Source organism: Triticum aestivum, chromosome 7A, assembly GCF_018294505.1.
Source record: "Triticum aestivum cultivar Chinese Spring chromosome 7A, IWGSC CS RefSeq v2.1, whole genome shotgun sequence".
NCBI classification, from domain to species: domain Eukaryota; kingdom Viridiplantae; phylum Streptophyta; class Magnoliopsida; order Poales; family Poaceae; genus Triticum; species Triticum aestivum.
The window spans coordinates 439117610-439128686 of record NC_057812.1 but is presented as its reverse complement, the minus strand read 5'-3'; the positions used below and the strand labels follow the sequence as shown (position 1 = coordinate 439128686).

The following is an 11077-nucleotide window of genomic DNA, read 5'->3' as shown; positions in this document are numbered from 1 at the left end:
GATATCTGTAACACACCTTTGAATGTTTCGATTAAATAAAGAATCTTTTGTCCCTAAAAAACGAAGACCAACGAGGGGAGAAACATGAAACGGACCAAAGCGAAGACGACGTATCAAAAAAGATCAAATTATGGGAGAAGGAAGCAATAGCCCTTTTATTATTAGAAAAAATTACTATTACTATTATTATTATTTCTATTTTTTAATTCTCTGTTTATATAGGAGCATGGACTGACACTTTCGAGCTCACAGACGATATCCCGTCCCTCTCTCTCGCCTCCCCCTCCACTTGCGCAAAACCCAACCCAGAACCCCAAAACCCTCGCCGTTCGCCTCAAATCCACCACCATTTCTCCAAATTTCAGCTCACCCCCTTCCGAATTCGGCTTGGTTTCCAATCCACATATGGAGCTGCAGCTCACTCCCCTCCGCTGCCTCCCACTCCACTACCGCACCACCACCAAAGCCACGGCCACGGCAACGACCAACACCGTCTCCGCATGCTCGGTGGAATCCCAAGCGCTCAAGCCACGCCCGCAGCTCCCACGGCAGGCGCCCTTCCGCAGCCGCAGGCGCGGCAGCCCCGTCCATCTCCCTTCCCTCTGCGCCGCCATCGAGCGGCTGGTCGCCGAGGGGCGTCACCGGGAGGCTTGCGACGCGCTCCGGGACGCTCGCGCGGGCGCCCCCTTCGTGGCTCTGCCAGCGTCCACCTATGACGCGCTGGTCACGGCCGCCTCCGCGTTGCGGGAGGCCGGTTCCGCGGCAGGGGTACTCTGGCACATGGAGAGCTCCGGGTTCCAGCCCGACCAGTACATGTGGAACCGAGTGCTGGGCATGTATTTGGTGTGCGGGATGCTCGCGGAGGCGCGCGAGGTGTTCGATGGAATGCCGACCAGGAGCCGGGTCACCTGGGGGGTGATGATGGGCGGGCTGGTTGATGCGAAGCGTCCCCGTGGGGCGCTGGCGCTGTTCGGGGAGCTCTGGGAGGAGGTGGGTGTGGGTGCTGGGCCGAGGGTTGTCGTGGTGGCCGTCCGTGCGGCCACGGTGTTGGGGTCGGTGCACGCTGGACGGGAGCTGCATTGTTGCGTTGCCAAGATGGGGATGTGCGAGGACCAATACCTGCCATGTGCACTCATCGACATGTATAGTAAGTGCGGGCGGATTGACGAGGCGAGGCGGGTGTTTGATGGGATACCATGGAGGAGTGTCGTGGCGTGGAACACGATGCTGGCAGCATATTCGCTCCATGGGCGCAGTGAGGAGGCATTGGACTTGTACCACGATATGTGCGAGAGTGGTGCCGGCTTGGATCAGTTCACATTCTCGACGATGCTCAGGATTTTCTCTAGGTTGGGTCTGCTGGAGCATGCAAAGCAAATCCATGCGGGCCTGATTCAAAGTGGACTACAAATGGACATTGTCGGGAATACGTCACTTGTTGATCTGTATTGCAAGTGGGGTCAGATGGAAGACGCAAGGCATGTTTTTGAGAGGATGCCTAGCAGGAACCTGATATCATGGAATGCTCTAATAGCAGGGTACGGCTACCATGGCATGGGGAGTAAGGCTATTGAGATGTTTGAAAGACTGCTGGCTGAAGGCATTGCTCCAAACCATGTGACATTTCTAGGAGTACTAAATGCATGTAGGTTTTCTGGCTTTATTGACAAAGGGAAGAGGATTTTCCAATTGATGACCCAAAATCCAAAAACGAAACCACGTGCAATGCACTACGCCTGTGTTATCGAACTTTTTGGGCGGCAGGGGCTACTGGATGAAGCCTATTCAGTGATAAGGAAATCACCGGTCACCCCAACTGCCAACATGTGGGGAGCCTTGCTCACTGCTAGTAGGATGAACAAAAATATTCAGCTTGCTAGACTAGCTGCAGAGCAACTCTTGGCAATGGAACCTCAGAAAGTAAACAATTACATTGTGCTTCTCAACTTGTATATGAACTCTGGGAAACGGGATGAAGCTTTGACTGTAGTAAGCACCTTGAAGAGGGCGGGGTTATCTATGAGTGCTGCTTGTAGCTGGATCACAGTCAAGAAAAAAGATCACAGGTTTTTCTTTAATGATAGTCTCAATCCCAAGAGTTCAGAAATCTACCAAAGGCTAGATACACTAATGGAGGTGATAAAAGAACTTGGTTATGTTATTGAGGAGGATGAATTGCTCCCTGATATTCTCCCTGATGAGCAGAAGACATTGAAAATGTTCCATAGTGAAAAACTCGCAGTTGCTTTTGGCCTTATTAGCACATCTCCATCTGCTCCCTTGACGATCAACCAAAGCCATCGGCTGTGCCATGACTGCCACAATGTAATCAAATTTGTAACACAAGTTACGAAGAAAGAGATTACCGTAAGAGATGCTAGCAGGTTTCATCATTTCAAACTTGGAACATGCTCTTGTGGTGACTACTGGTAGCTAGGTATGTCCAACTGAATGATTATTCCGCCTTGGCTTATCTAAAGGCATTTTAATTCCTTGTGATCTAGGCATGCACTGCAATTTGATGCCACTAAAGCAAAGCAATTTATGATTAATCATTATATTCACTTTCTGAAGTATCGAATGTGAAATCTACACCAGAGTTGTTGCACTTGACCTGCAAGTTATTTCCTAGATGTTCTTTCTGGTTGCCCCCCAAGTGTGATACTCAAAACATGGCATATGACTGCTGGCATTGTTCTTTCATTGACTCATTGTTCGTTAATCAAAGCATATTTTCCGGTTTTATGAGGTTTCCTTAAATCTTTGCCTTGTCATGTCTGCTCGTGACTAAATATAGCAAAAATACTGCTAAACAAAATTTGCCGATGGCCGATGGTTCGGAGGTTCTGAAGCCAACTCTGGACTGGGAAAACTTGGAAAAGTAAATTAGTAATGTTTGAAGGTTCTGAAGCTAAACAAAATTAGTCAGCATACAAGGCTTGGTAAGCTTATAAGTTCTAAATCCATTTCAGATTTTGGAAAGGTAAATTACAAGTTTGATTCTCATTGATATGCATGTCTGCTGTGTCTTTCCTTGTTATTTCACTGGCGTCAAAACTTGTTTGCATGTCTTGGTAAATACCGTCTTATCACTCTTAACCTTTATGGCGTGCTAAGAAGAAAAGTATTTTCTTTGAGTACATCAGATCGATACTTTTCCCTGCGTTTTCGGTTTTCCACTGGCTTTACAAACCTTGTGTGAAAGAAGAATCTGGGTGGCTTTCGTACTGGAGATGCCAATATTTACTTGTGTCCTGCAAGGAAGGAATAAAGCTCAGGTGCAACAAAGGATCGAAGGAAAGTATAACACTTTGAGCATCTTTTGACAGCTTGTTTCTAACAGCGTCATAGATGGAGAAAATTCTCCTGTTGCACTTTTGCCCTGGTCTCTTTATTCAGCTCTTAGCAATATAAAGGGCCACAACTCCCTTCATTGTAAGCAGGCAATCTTTCCTCCCACCACTTCTGAGCTGATAGAAGTTTGAGAATACAGCTATACAAGATGGCCAAGATGATAGCTGCTGTCATTGTCTGCGTGTTAGTTTTAGCCCTGGATATCACTGCTGGCATACTAGGACTTCAGGCCCAGGCTGCACAAAACAAGGTACTGTTGCACTCAGATTTTCTTCATGAGATGTACTATTTTGAAATAAGGGTTTGATTAAACTGATGTTTTCGGCTGTTTCAGCTATTTCTTCATGGACAGTTGTTACTATAGAGTAGTTAAATGTGCTTCAAACGATAGTTCTTTCTGATGCCTGCTCTCATTTGATCTTCTTGGCAGACTAAAAAGGTGACAGTGCTCTTCATCCAATGCGAGAAACCTGTGTATAAAGCATACCAGCTAGGGCTCGCGGCAGCAGTGTTCCTGGTAGTTGCTCATGCAGTGGCCAACTTTCTCGGTGGCTGTGCCTGTATCTGCTCTCAGCTGGAGTTCATCCGGGCATCCATCAACAGGAAACTCGCAGCAACTCTTATAATTCTCTCATGGTAACTTCGCTCTCACCTTAAAACATTATTTTGCAAATCTATAAGCGACTTGAAAAAATGTGGGAAAGTGTCACTTCATTTGTGGAAGTAGAATCATGATAAGATATGAGATGCACCTTTTTTCTTCTCGAGAACACACAAAAGGGTTGCACGCCATTTCATTAAGCCAGAGAAGACAATTCTAACAGGATAGTTATACACTTAGTCAGACAAAAAAAAACACCTGAGACTATGGTCTTGGAATTGCTACAGCTCTGTCGGTAATAATATTCTGGTCTTAAAAGTTTACGGGTAATAACCATTGTTGGATGTTCTGATAGGATTGCTCTCATCGTCGGCTTCTCGTTACTGCTTGCTGGGGCCATGTCCAATTCCAAGTCGAAGACATCATGCGGGTTCGTGCACGGCAAGACCCTGGGCCTGGGAGGGATCATGTGCTTCGTCCATGCGGGGATCACAGTCGCCTACTATGTCACCGCCACCGCAGCGGCACACGAAATTCATTAGGCCAGTAGGCATCGTGCGTGCCATGCTTTTGGCCAGGAGACTACGGTCTGATACTTTCTCCCAGGAGATAACCATTCTTTCCTTGATTGCTTTTGTTGTTCCGTATCTTTCAGTTTGTGGTTCGGCCCTTTACCTTTATATATACAACTCATGGAAGCATCAGGCTCCGGCTTGTATCAAAGTTGCGCAAAAAGGAATATGATTGTGGTTTGATTGATGCATCACTGTTTTGTTGTGAATGCTTGCCAAACAAACAATGCTGATGATCTTTCAGCAAATTCATATGTAATTTCTAAATTCTGTCGAGTGGTATCAAATAGCTCAAAGTAGTCCGAATTCCGAACGAATTTTGTCTGATAGTTATGATATGTTAAAGCACCGAATCAAAATTATAAACATTGCATTTCCATTTTCGCTATGCAGAAACTGGCCCGTGAGGCTCACTGATCTGTGATTCAACCTTCTTTGCCAAACAGAAGATCTTTGCTTTTCCTAGGCAAGGCAGTTGTATGAAAGGAGTAAACCAGCACATCATCTAGTGCAACATATAGACCAGATGATGGTAACAATCAGCTTCTATTTATCAAGTAGTTACAGTGCAGGTCTATACAACACAGTTACTATTGACAGCCCTCGACACCAGTCAGCACTCACCACCATACACAAAACTGCTCAAAACTTCACCTTCCTATCCACTAGTTCCATGCTTGATCAGGTACATTTCGTATCAACAAAACAAAAGAATTGCACAAATCGAAAGAAGACAAGCCAGGAACAACAGTAGGGGGGAATTTTGGTTAGTTTCCATCAGACGTCTGGAAGTTCAGAGACACTGCCAACTGATTCCTGTCTCTGATGACCAGAGGCAGATGACTGATCTTCTGATGCCTCAAGGTCAACAGATTCGTCATCTGTCCTGCCCGGTGGAAGTCTCCTGCCATGATGATTCCTGCTGCTGTGGCTGTGTTTCACCACCCGGATCAGTGCCTGGACAACATCTCGCATCGACGGTCGCTTTCGGGAGACACGGCTTACACATTTGTAAGCCGCGGCAGCCATGTCATTGAGCTCCTCCACATCAAATGCGCCTTCTAACCGAGAGTCGGCAATTTCCTCCCACCCAGTCTTGCCATCAGCGTTGATTGCAGCCTGATCATAGATTGCATTATAGTCAGCATTTACAACCATAGTGTCTCAGAAACTAAATTCTGCAACAAAAATAAAGGGTGACATCCTTACAAGCTCAACATATTCCATTAGACCTTGTTGAGGGTTTCTGCCAGCAATAAGTTCAAATAGCAGAACACCGTAGCTGTACACATCACTCTTCTTTGTGAATGATCGTGAGGACACGTACTCCGGATCAAGATATCCGTAAGTTCCACGTATGTTGGCCCCGTTTCTAGTAAGCATTTCTTCTCTTGACAATCCAAAGTCGGCAACCTGGCCAACAAAGAATGCCCCATGTCTAGGAATAAAACTTCCAAACAGAAAGGCAACAGAGGGAATGCTGCAAGCAAACCTATTATCTTTGGACATCAGAAAACTCATGTATCTTTACAAGCAAAGGCTTAAACACATATCAGAAGACTCTTGATGTGTATTTTATATATAAAGAACTCAACCAATGGGCACTAGCACCTGTGACATTTTTAATTAGAAAAAGCAATAATGAGCAAATCCAGCAGAGGCCAGGCCTCGAACATGAGTAGGCTGGGCATGCAGTCGCACCTCGAGCAAACTGAGCAATGCTCATATCTCCTTATAAGCTTAGGCTATTTGAGAAACAGGCTGATTAAGCAAAGAATGTTCCGTGATTTTTTTTTCTTTGGCATATTCAGTAAGTACACTACTACATTGGTTATGCTTCTAGACATTAATAAGTTGGTATTTAACTTTAAATTAAACCCCTATCTGAGATAAGGAACAAATGATGACAACATATAACATCATAAACAAAGTCACCATGCTGCTTCCAGTGTATAGCTGTATGCAGGATAAAGTACAGACCAATGTCGGTAGTATGAGTTAAGAATACAGAGGTGCAAACTGAGAGACAAATAATTGGAATGTTATAGCTAATTGCTGCAGAGGTGATGAATACAATTGTTCAACATGTCATGGATACTATGACAAATTACAGAGATGTACGGCATACCCTAGCATGCATGGACTGATCCAGTAAAATGTTTGGTGATTTGATGTCCCGATGAACTACTGGAGGAACAGCCTGCACTAAAGTTAAGCCAGATGAAGTAATGTCTTCGTATTACATCATGGATCATGATTCAAATTATGAGTTACAACAGCTTACCCCATCATGTAGGTATTCCAACCCCCTAGCAACATCTACAGCTATATTTACCCTCAAATCCCATCTCAGTGGTGCACTGTTTTCACCTGAATTCACAGAATGTCTTCAGAAAAAAAAACAGTATCTAAATGTAACATGTGATACTCTGGCTGTAGATGTGCACTCTTATAAAAGATAGATTGACAAGACAAATCACTCCATTAAGCATAACTACAAAATTTGAATATTGTCTATTGACTTCATTCACATGGAAATCACTGGCCTTCTTTATCTGATAAAATCAGCTAAAAGGGTGGTGGTTATTTTACCGAGTGATCAAAAACTATCAGTCAAAAGGGAGAAAGCATCAAATATTGATGTATTGCAAGACTGTAATTACTGCTCCCTCCGATCCATATTAATTGTCGCTGGATTAGTACAACTTTAGTACAAAGTTGTCCTAAACCAGCAACATTTAATTAGGACCGGAGGGAGTATAAATTATTTTACTTCATGAATTTCATATGACCGTGTTCTTACAAAACTTTTTGTAACATTTTAAAGTTTAAACAGAGTTATGGTAGCAACAAAGCATGAATGTGCCCAAGTAATTACTGTAAGGAGTGTTATTACAAATACGCAATGGAGAGAATAAATACCGTATAAGTGTGATGCAAGGCTCCCATTAGGCATGTATGCATATAACAGAATGTGTTGCCCTTTTTCAGCACAGTAGCCAACCAAGTTCACCAGATTCCTGTGGTGTAATCGCCCAAGAAGTAAGACCTGAAATTAGTTATCCATCAAATTACCAGGCATGCCCATCTCTAGCCATCTATAAACATTAGCTTACCTCATTTTGGAACTCCTTTTCACCTTGCTTTGAATTGTTAGCAAGTACTTTAACAGCCAGTATCTCACCAGATGACATGTCAGCTTTGTAAACAGGACCAAAGGCTCCTTGGCCCAACAGTTTTGTGAAATTGCTGGTAGCTTTCTGCAGTTCCCTAGACAAAAGAAAATAATGTTCAAAGATTAAATTAAACTAAAAGAAGACACAGTTTCGTGATCATAATTAAATCAGCATAGTTATGTGAAGATACGGTTCCAGGGTCACACTTAAATTAGCAAATTTGAGATAACTTACAGAAAGTATAATAATAACTGATTTTCCCTATTAGGATGGCCCCTTTTCTTGCTAATATTTATGGTCCAGCATTTTATCACAGCCTCCTTATATTTATAAACTACAGTATCTCACTGGGCGTGTATGCGACATGTTTTCCTATCCTTCACTCTCGTTTCTTCTCTCTAAAGAAGATCAGGTAGAATTTTTTGTGTGCATTTTCTCTTTCTATTACAGACCAACCATCATTATTTTCTCCAGTTCCCACCATCCCATGGAAATTTCCACTCTGACATCTCAACAAGACAAAAAAGTAAAAAAAGGAACCCTTGGAGTTGGTAGTTCAAGGCATATAAAAGTCCAAAAGAGGATAACCAACCTATGACAGGAGCTTCATTTTAGAACCGACAATAGATAACTTATCAAGATCCTAAAATAGATCAGTTATTTGGAAGCAAATTTTGTAGGGCCTAGTTAATGATACAACTATGAATATTGCAACCATGAGAATAGAGAAAGATCAAGGGAACATACTTGTACGCATATTTGGGTATCCCAGAAGCTGATATTAGGCTCTTCCTTCCAGGCCCTTCAATCCACAGAGATGGTCCACGATCTTCAAACTCTCTCGGCGATTCCTGCCCTGTAGTTGAGGTCGACAGCTCTGCACATGTATTAACACCATTCGCGCGGATGGGGATAGTTGATGACCTCCTCGAGCTACTGCTCCTTATTTGCGCCTGAGAACGCCGATACCTCATGCACAGGAGTATTCCAACTGCCAGCAGCACCCCTATCACCACACCAACCGTGGTACCAATGATCAGACCTTCAGAAACCCCATTCATTCTCCCCCAATTCAGTTTCAGATCCTAGCACCTAGGATATTGCGTCCACCACATGGAAGCCCTGACGAGGAACAAGACCAACAGCTGTGTCTGCCCTGCCAACAAGTACAATAGGGGATAGTAAATTGGAAGCCTGGAACAGTGACAGCATGTGGCTTAGCACATTAGGTGGCTATCTGGGTCAACATCATGAAATGGAAATGCAATCTTTAGGCAAACTTTGCCATCTCAACTGATGTCACATCAAAATATCAGATCTTTGACAACCACGGGGACACCACTGATAAGGCACAAAGTTAAGAGCTAATTTATTCACGCCAAGTCATATTACACAGAAACGGTGGATATTACTGGTGAACTAACTTCCAAACTGAGAAATTGCTTTTCATAGGCCTTTTTGTCGTGAACTAATTTGTCATTAGTACCACACAAACATACAAAATAATCTCAATTTACATAAAAATTACACCATTTGCTATGAAACAACTGAAGAATAGCCGCGACTCTCTACAGTAGTTTTATACAACAATACGTAGTACGAGTACTAAGATTTGGGGGATTTTTCGTCGTAAGAACTCAGAAAATGTCACCTGATGGCGCAACGCTTATCTCCACAAACACTTAAATCACCAATGCAATCACAGAGGCGTCAACTTCCACTTCGAATGTGCTGAACCTAACGCCATTAAAATCAACAAACCCAGGGGAAAAAACTTCCTGGAAGTACACACTAGAAACGATCCAACGTTGGAACGAGCAGGAAGCCTAGAATAGCGAGGCATAAACTGGCGGAAGAACCACCAAACCCAAGAAAAGATCGTATGAACCGACGAAACGAACTCGGAACCGCGCCTGCCAATCCAAAATCAAGAAACCGAATTATTAAAGAAACTTACAGGAGCGGACTACCTGAATGCGGGCGGAGACGGGGTCGCGGGCGGGTGAACTCGCGCTTGTTCGGATCGGTTCCAGGCGGCGATCCCACCGGAGAATGCCGGCGGATTGGGGTGGAAACCGTCCGGGAAGATTTGGTGCTGGCTTGGTGTCCAAGAGAGGTGAGAGAAAGACGACTTTCGAGAGTGTAGCTTCCTGTTGAGAATAAAGCAAACAAAACAGGAGGAAAAAGAAGAGAAAAGACAGGTCAGGAAAAAAAGGAGAAAAAGGTAGGGGCTGGGGGTAGTTTTGTAATCGTGCATGAGTTTCAAATGCATAGCATCTACAACCATGGACAACAAATCCGATCCCTCAAACGTCCGCGAACATACCCGGATACCCCATACTAGAAACTTTAGATCCATATAAAAGCATGCAAACAATAGAATTCATGTACTACATAAATCAAATAACCTATACTACCCTAATCTTCGCCAGAAATGTTCACTATCTCCTTGCCCGGCTCCGAATACATGGGCCTCAGCCGCATCTCCGGCTCCTGCGCCTCCTCCGCATCTGCCTCTGCATCTGTCTCCGCTTCGATCTCATTGAAAAGCGTGTCGGTGTTCCTGCCGAATGAGCTGTCAATTGGCCTCCATATAGGCCTCATCCTGGATGGACCGATGGACTCCAGGATACCCTGCTGCTCCGCCATCTCGGCCGCTTGGGCAACCGCGAACTTCGCCTCCACGTCCTCCATGTTGAAGCCCGGAGCTCGAGCCGACGCCAGCTCCTCCTCCTTCGGCTGCTCCGCCTCCTTCGGAGCCGGCTGTTGTTCCTCTTCCTCCTCTGCCTCCAGCTGCGATGCGTGCGACACGTGCGACGCGCCTCGCCCGGATCTCCTGCTCAATCTGGAACTGGCTCTTCGGCGTGAGCATAGCATAGGTGGTCTTCTTTTACCAAACCATGGCGATGCCGGGCGGCGGAGCGGGAGAGAGGTGGTGGATGGGTTCGGGCTGGCGAAGCGGGAGAGAGGTGGTGGATGGGTTCGGGCTGGCGGCGCGGAGAAGGAGTAGGTGGATGTGGCTAGGGTTGGGGGACACGAACCGACTTAAATAGCCAGATTTGGCCTCGGGTCACACCCCCAAGTGGAGGAGACGTTCGTCGGACCACCAAATTTTTGGACGATTCCATGTGAGACCCCATCTCCAGTCTGACTTGGCGGTCGCGTCCAGGAATCCCCATATCCGCCCCATATTTGGGCTGGATATGTGGGATGCCGGTCAACCTGAGTGTTTGAGGCCCGTTTAAGGAGCCCCTTTAGGTCACGTTTTTGTGCCCAGACTGTCCGCCCAAAAGTTTGAAACGGGTTTGGGACGTCTGGCTCTAGATACTCTTAGAGCTTTCAAAATACTACTATACCACGAGCCTCAACAAATT

The 11077-nt window shown here is 45.1% G+C and overlaps 2 protein-coding genes across 4 annotated transcripts; one reads left to right on the top strand and one right to left on the bottom strand.

Moving 5' to 3' along the window:
• The first annotated feature begins 261 nt into the window (after window positions 1-261).
• On the top strand, window positions 262-4779 carry LOC123147428 (pentatricopeptide repeat-containing protein At5g50390, chloroplastic). 2 transcript variants are annotated; one of them, XM_044566674.1, is made up of 4 exons: window positions 262-2437; window positions 2798-3604; window positions 3785-3990; window positions 4311-4779. In XM_044566674.1, the coding sequence occupies exon 1, from the start codon at window positions 406-408 to the stop codon at window positions 2431-2433; it is 2028 nt and encodes a 675-aa protein (XP_044422609.1). In that variant the 5' UTR covers window positions 262-405; the 3' UTR covers window positions 2434-2437; window positions 2798-3604; window positions 3785-3990; window positions 4311-4779. The 2 variants fall into 2 exon arrangements, with proteins under 2 accessions (XP_044422609.1, XP_044422610.1); XM_044566675.1 differs by having other exon boundaries at window positions 961-2437.
• A 228-nt stretch (window positions 4780-5007) lies between these two features.
• Window positions 5008-9892, bottom strand: LOC123147429 (calcium/calmodulin-regulated receptor-like kinase 1). Of its 2 annotated transcripts, none has more exons than XM_044566677.1 (8): window positions 9674-9892; window positions 8451-8859; window positions 7644-7797; window positions 7450-7576; window positions 6812-6897; window positions 6656-6727; window positions 5737-5940; window positions 5008-5646 (listed from the first exon to the last, which is right to left on the bottom strand). In XM_044566677.1, exons 2-8 carry the CDS (start codon window positions 8762-8764, stop codon window positions 5305-5307), a joined length of 1299 nt encoding a protein of 432 aa, XP_044422612.1. In that variant the 5' UTR covers window positions 8765-8859; window positions 9674-9892; the 3' UTR covers window positions 5008-5304. The 2 variants fall into 2 exon arrangements, with proteins under 2 accessions (XP_044422612.1, XP_044422613.1); XM_044566678.1 differs by having other exon boundaries at window positions 8451-8854; window positions 9674-9887.
• Window positions 9893-11077: the final 1185 nt, after the last annotated feature.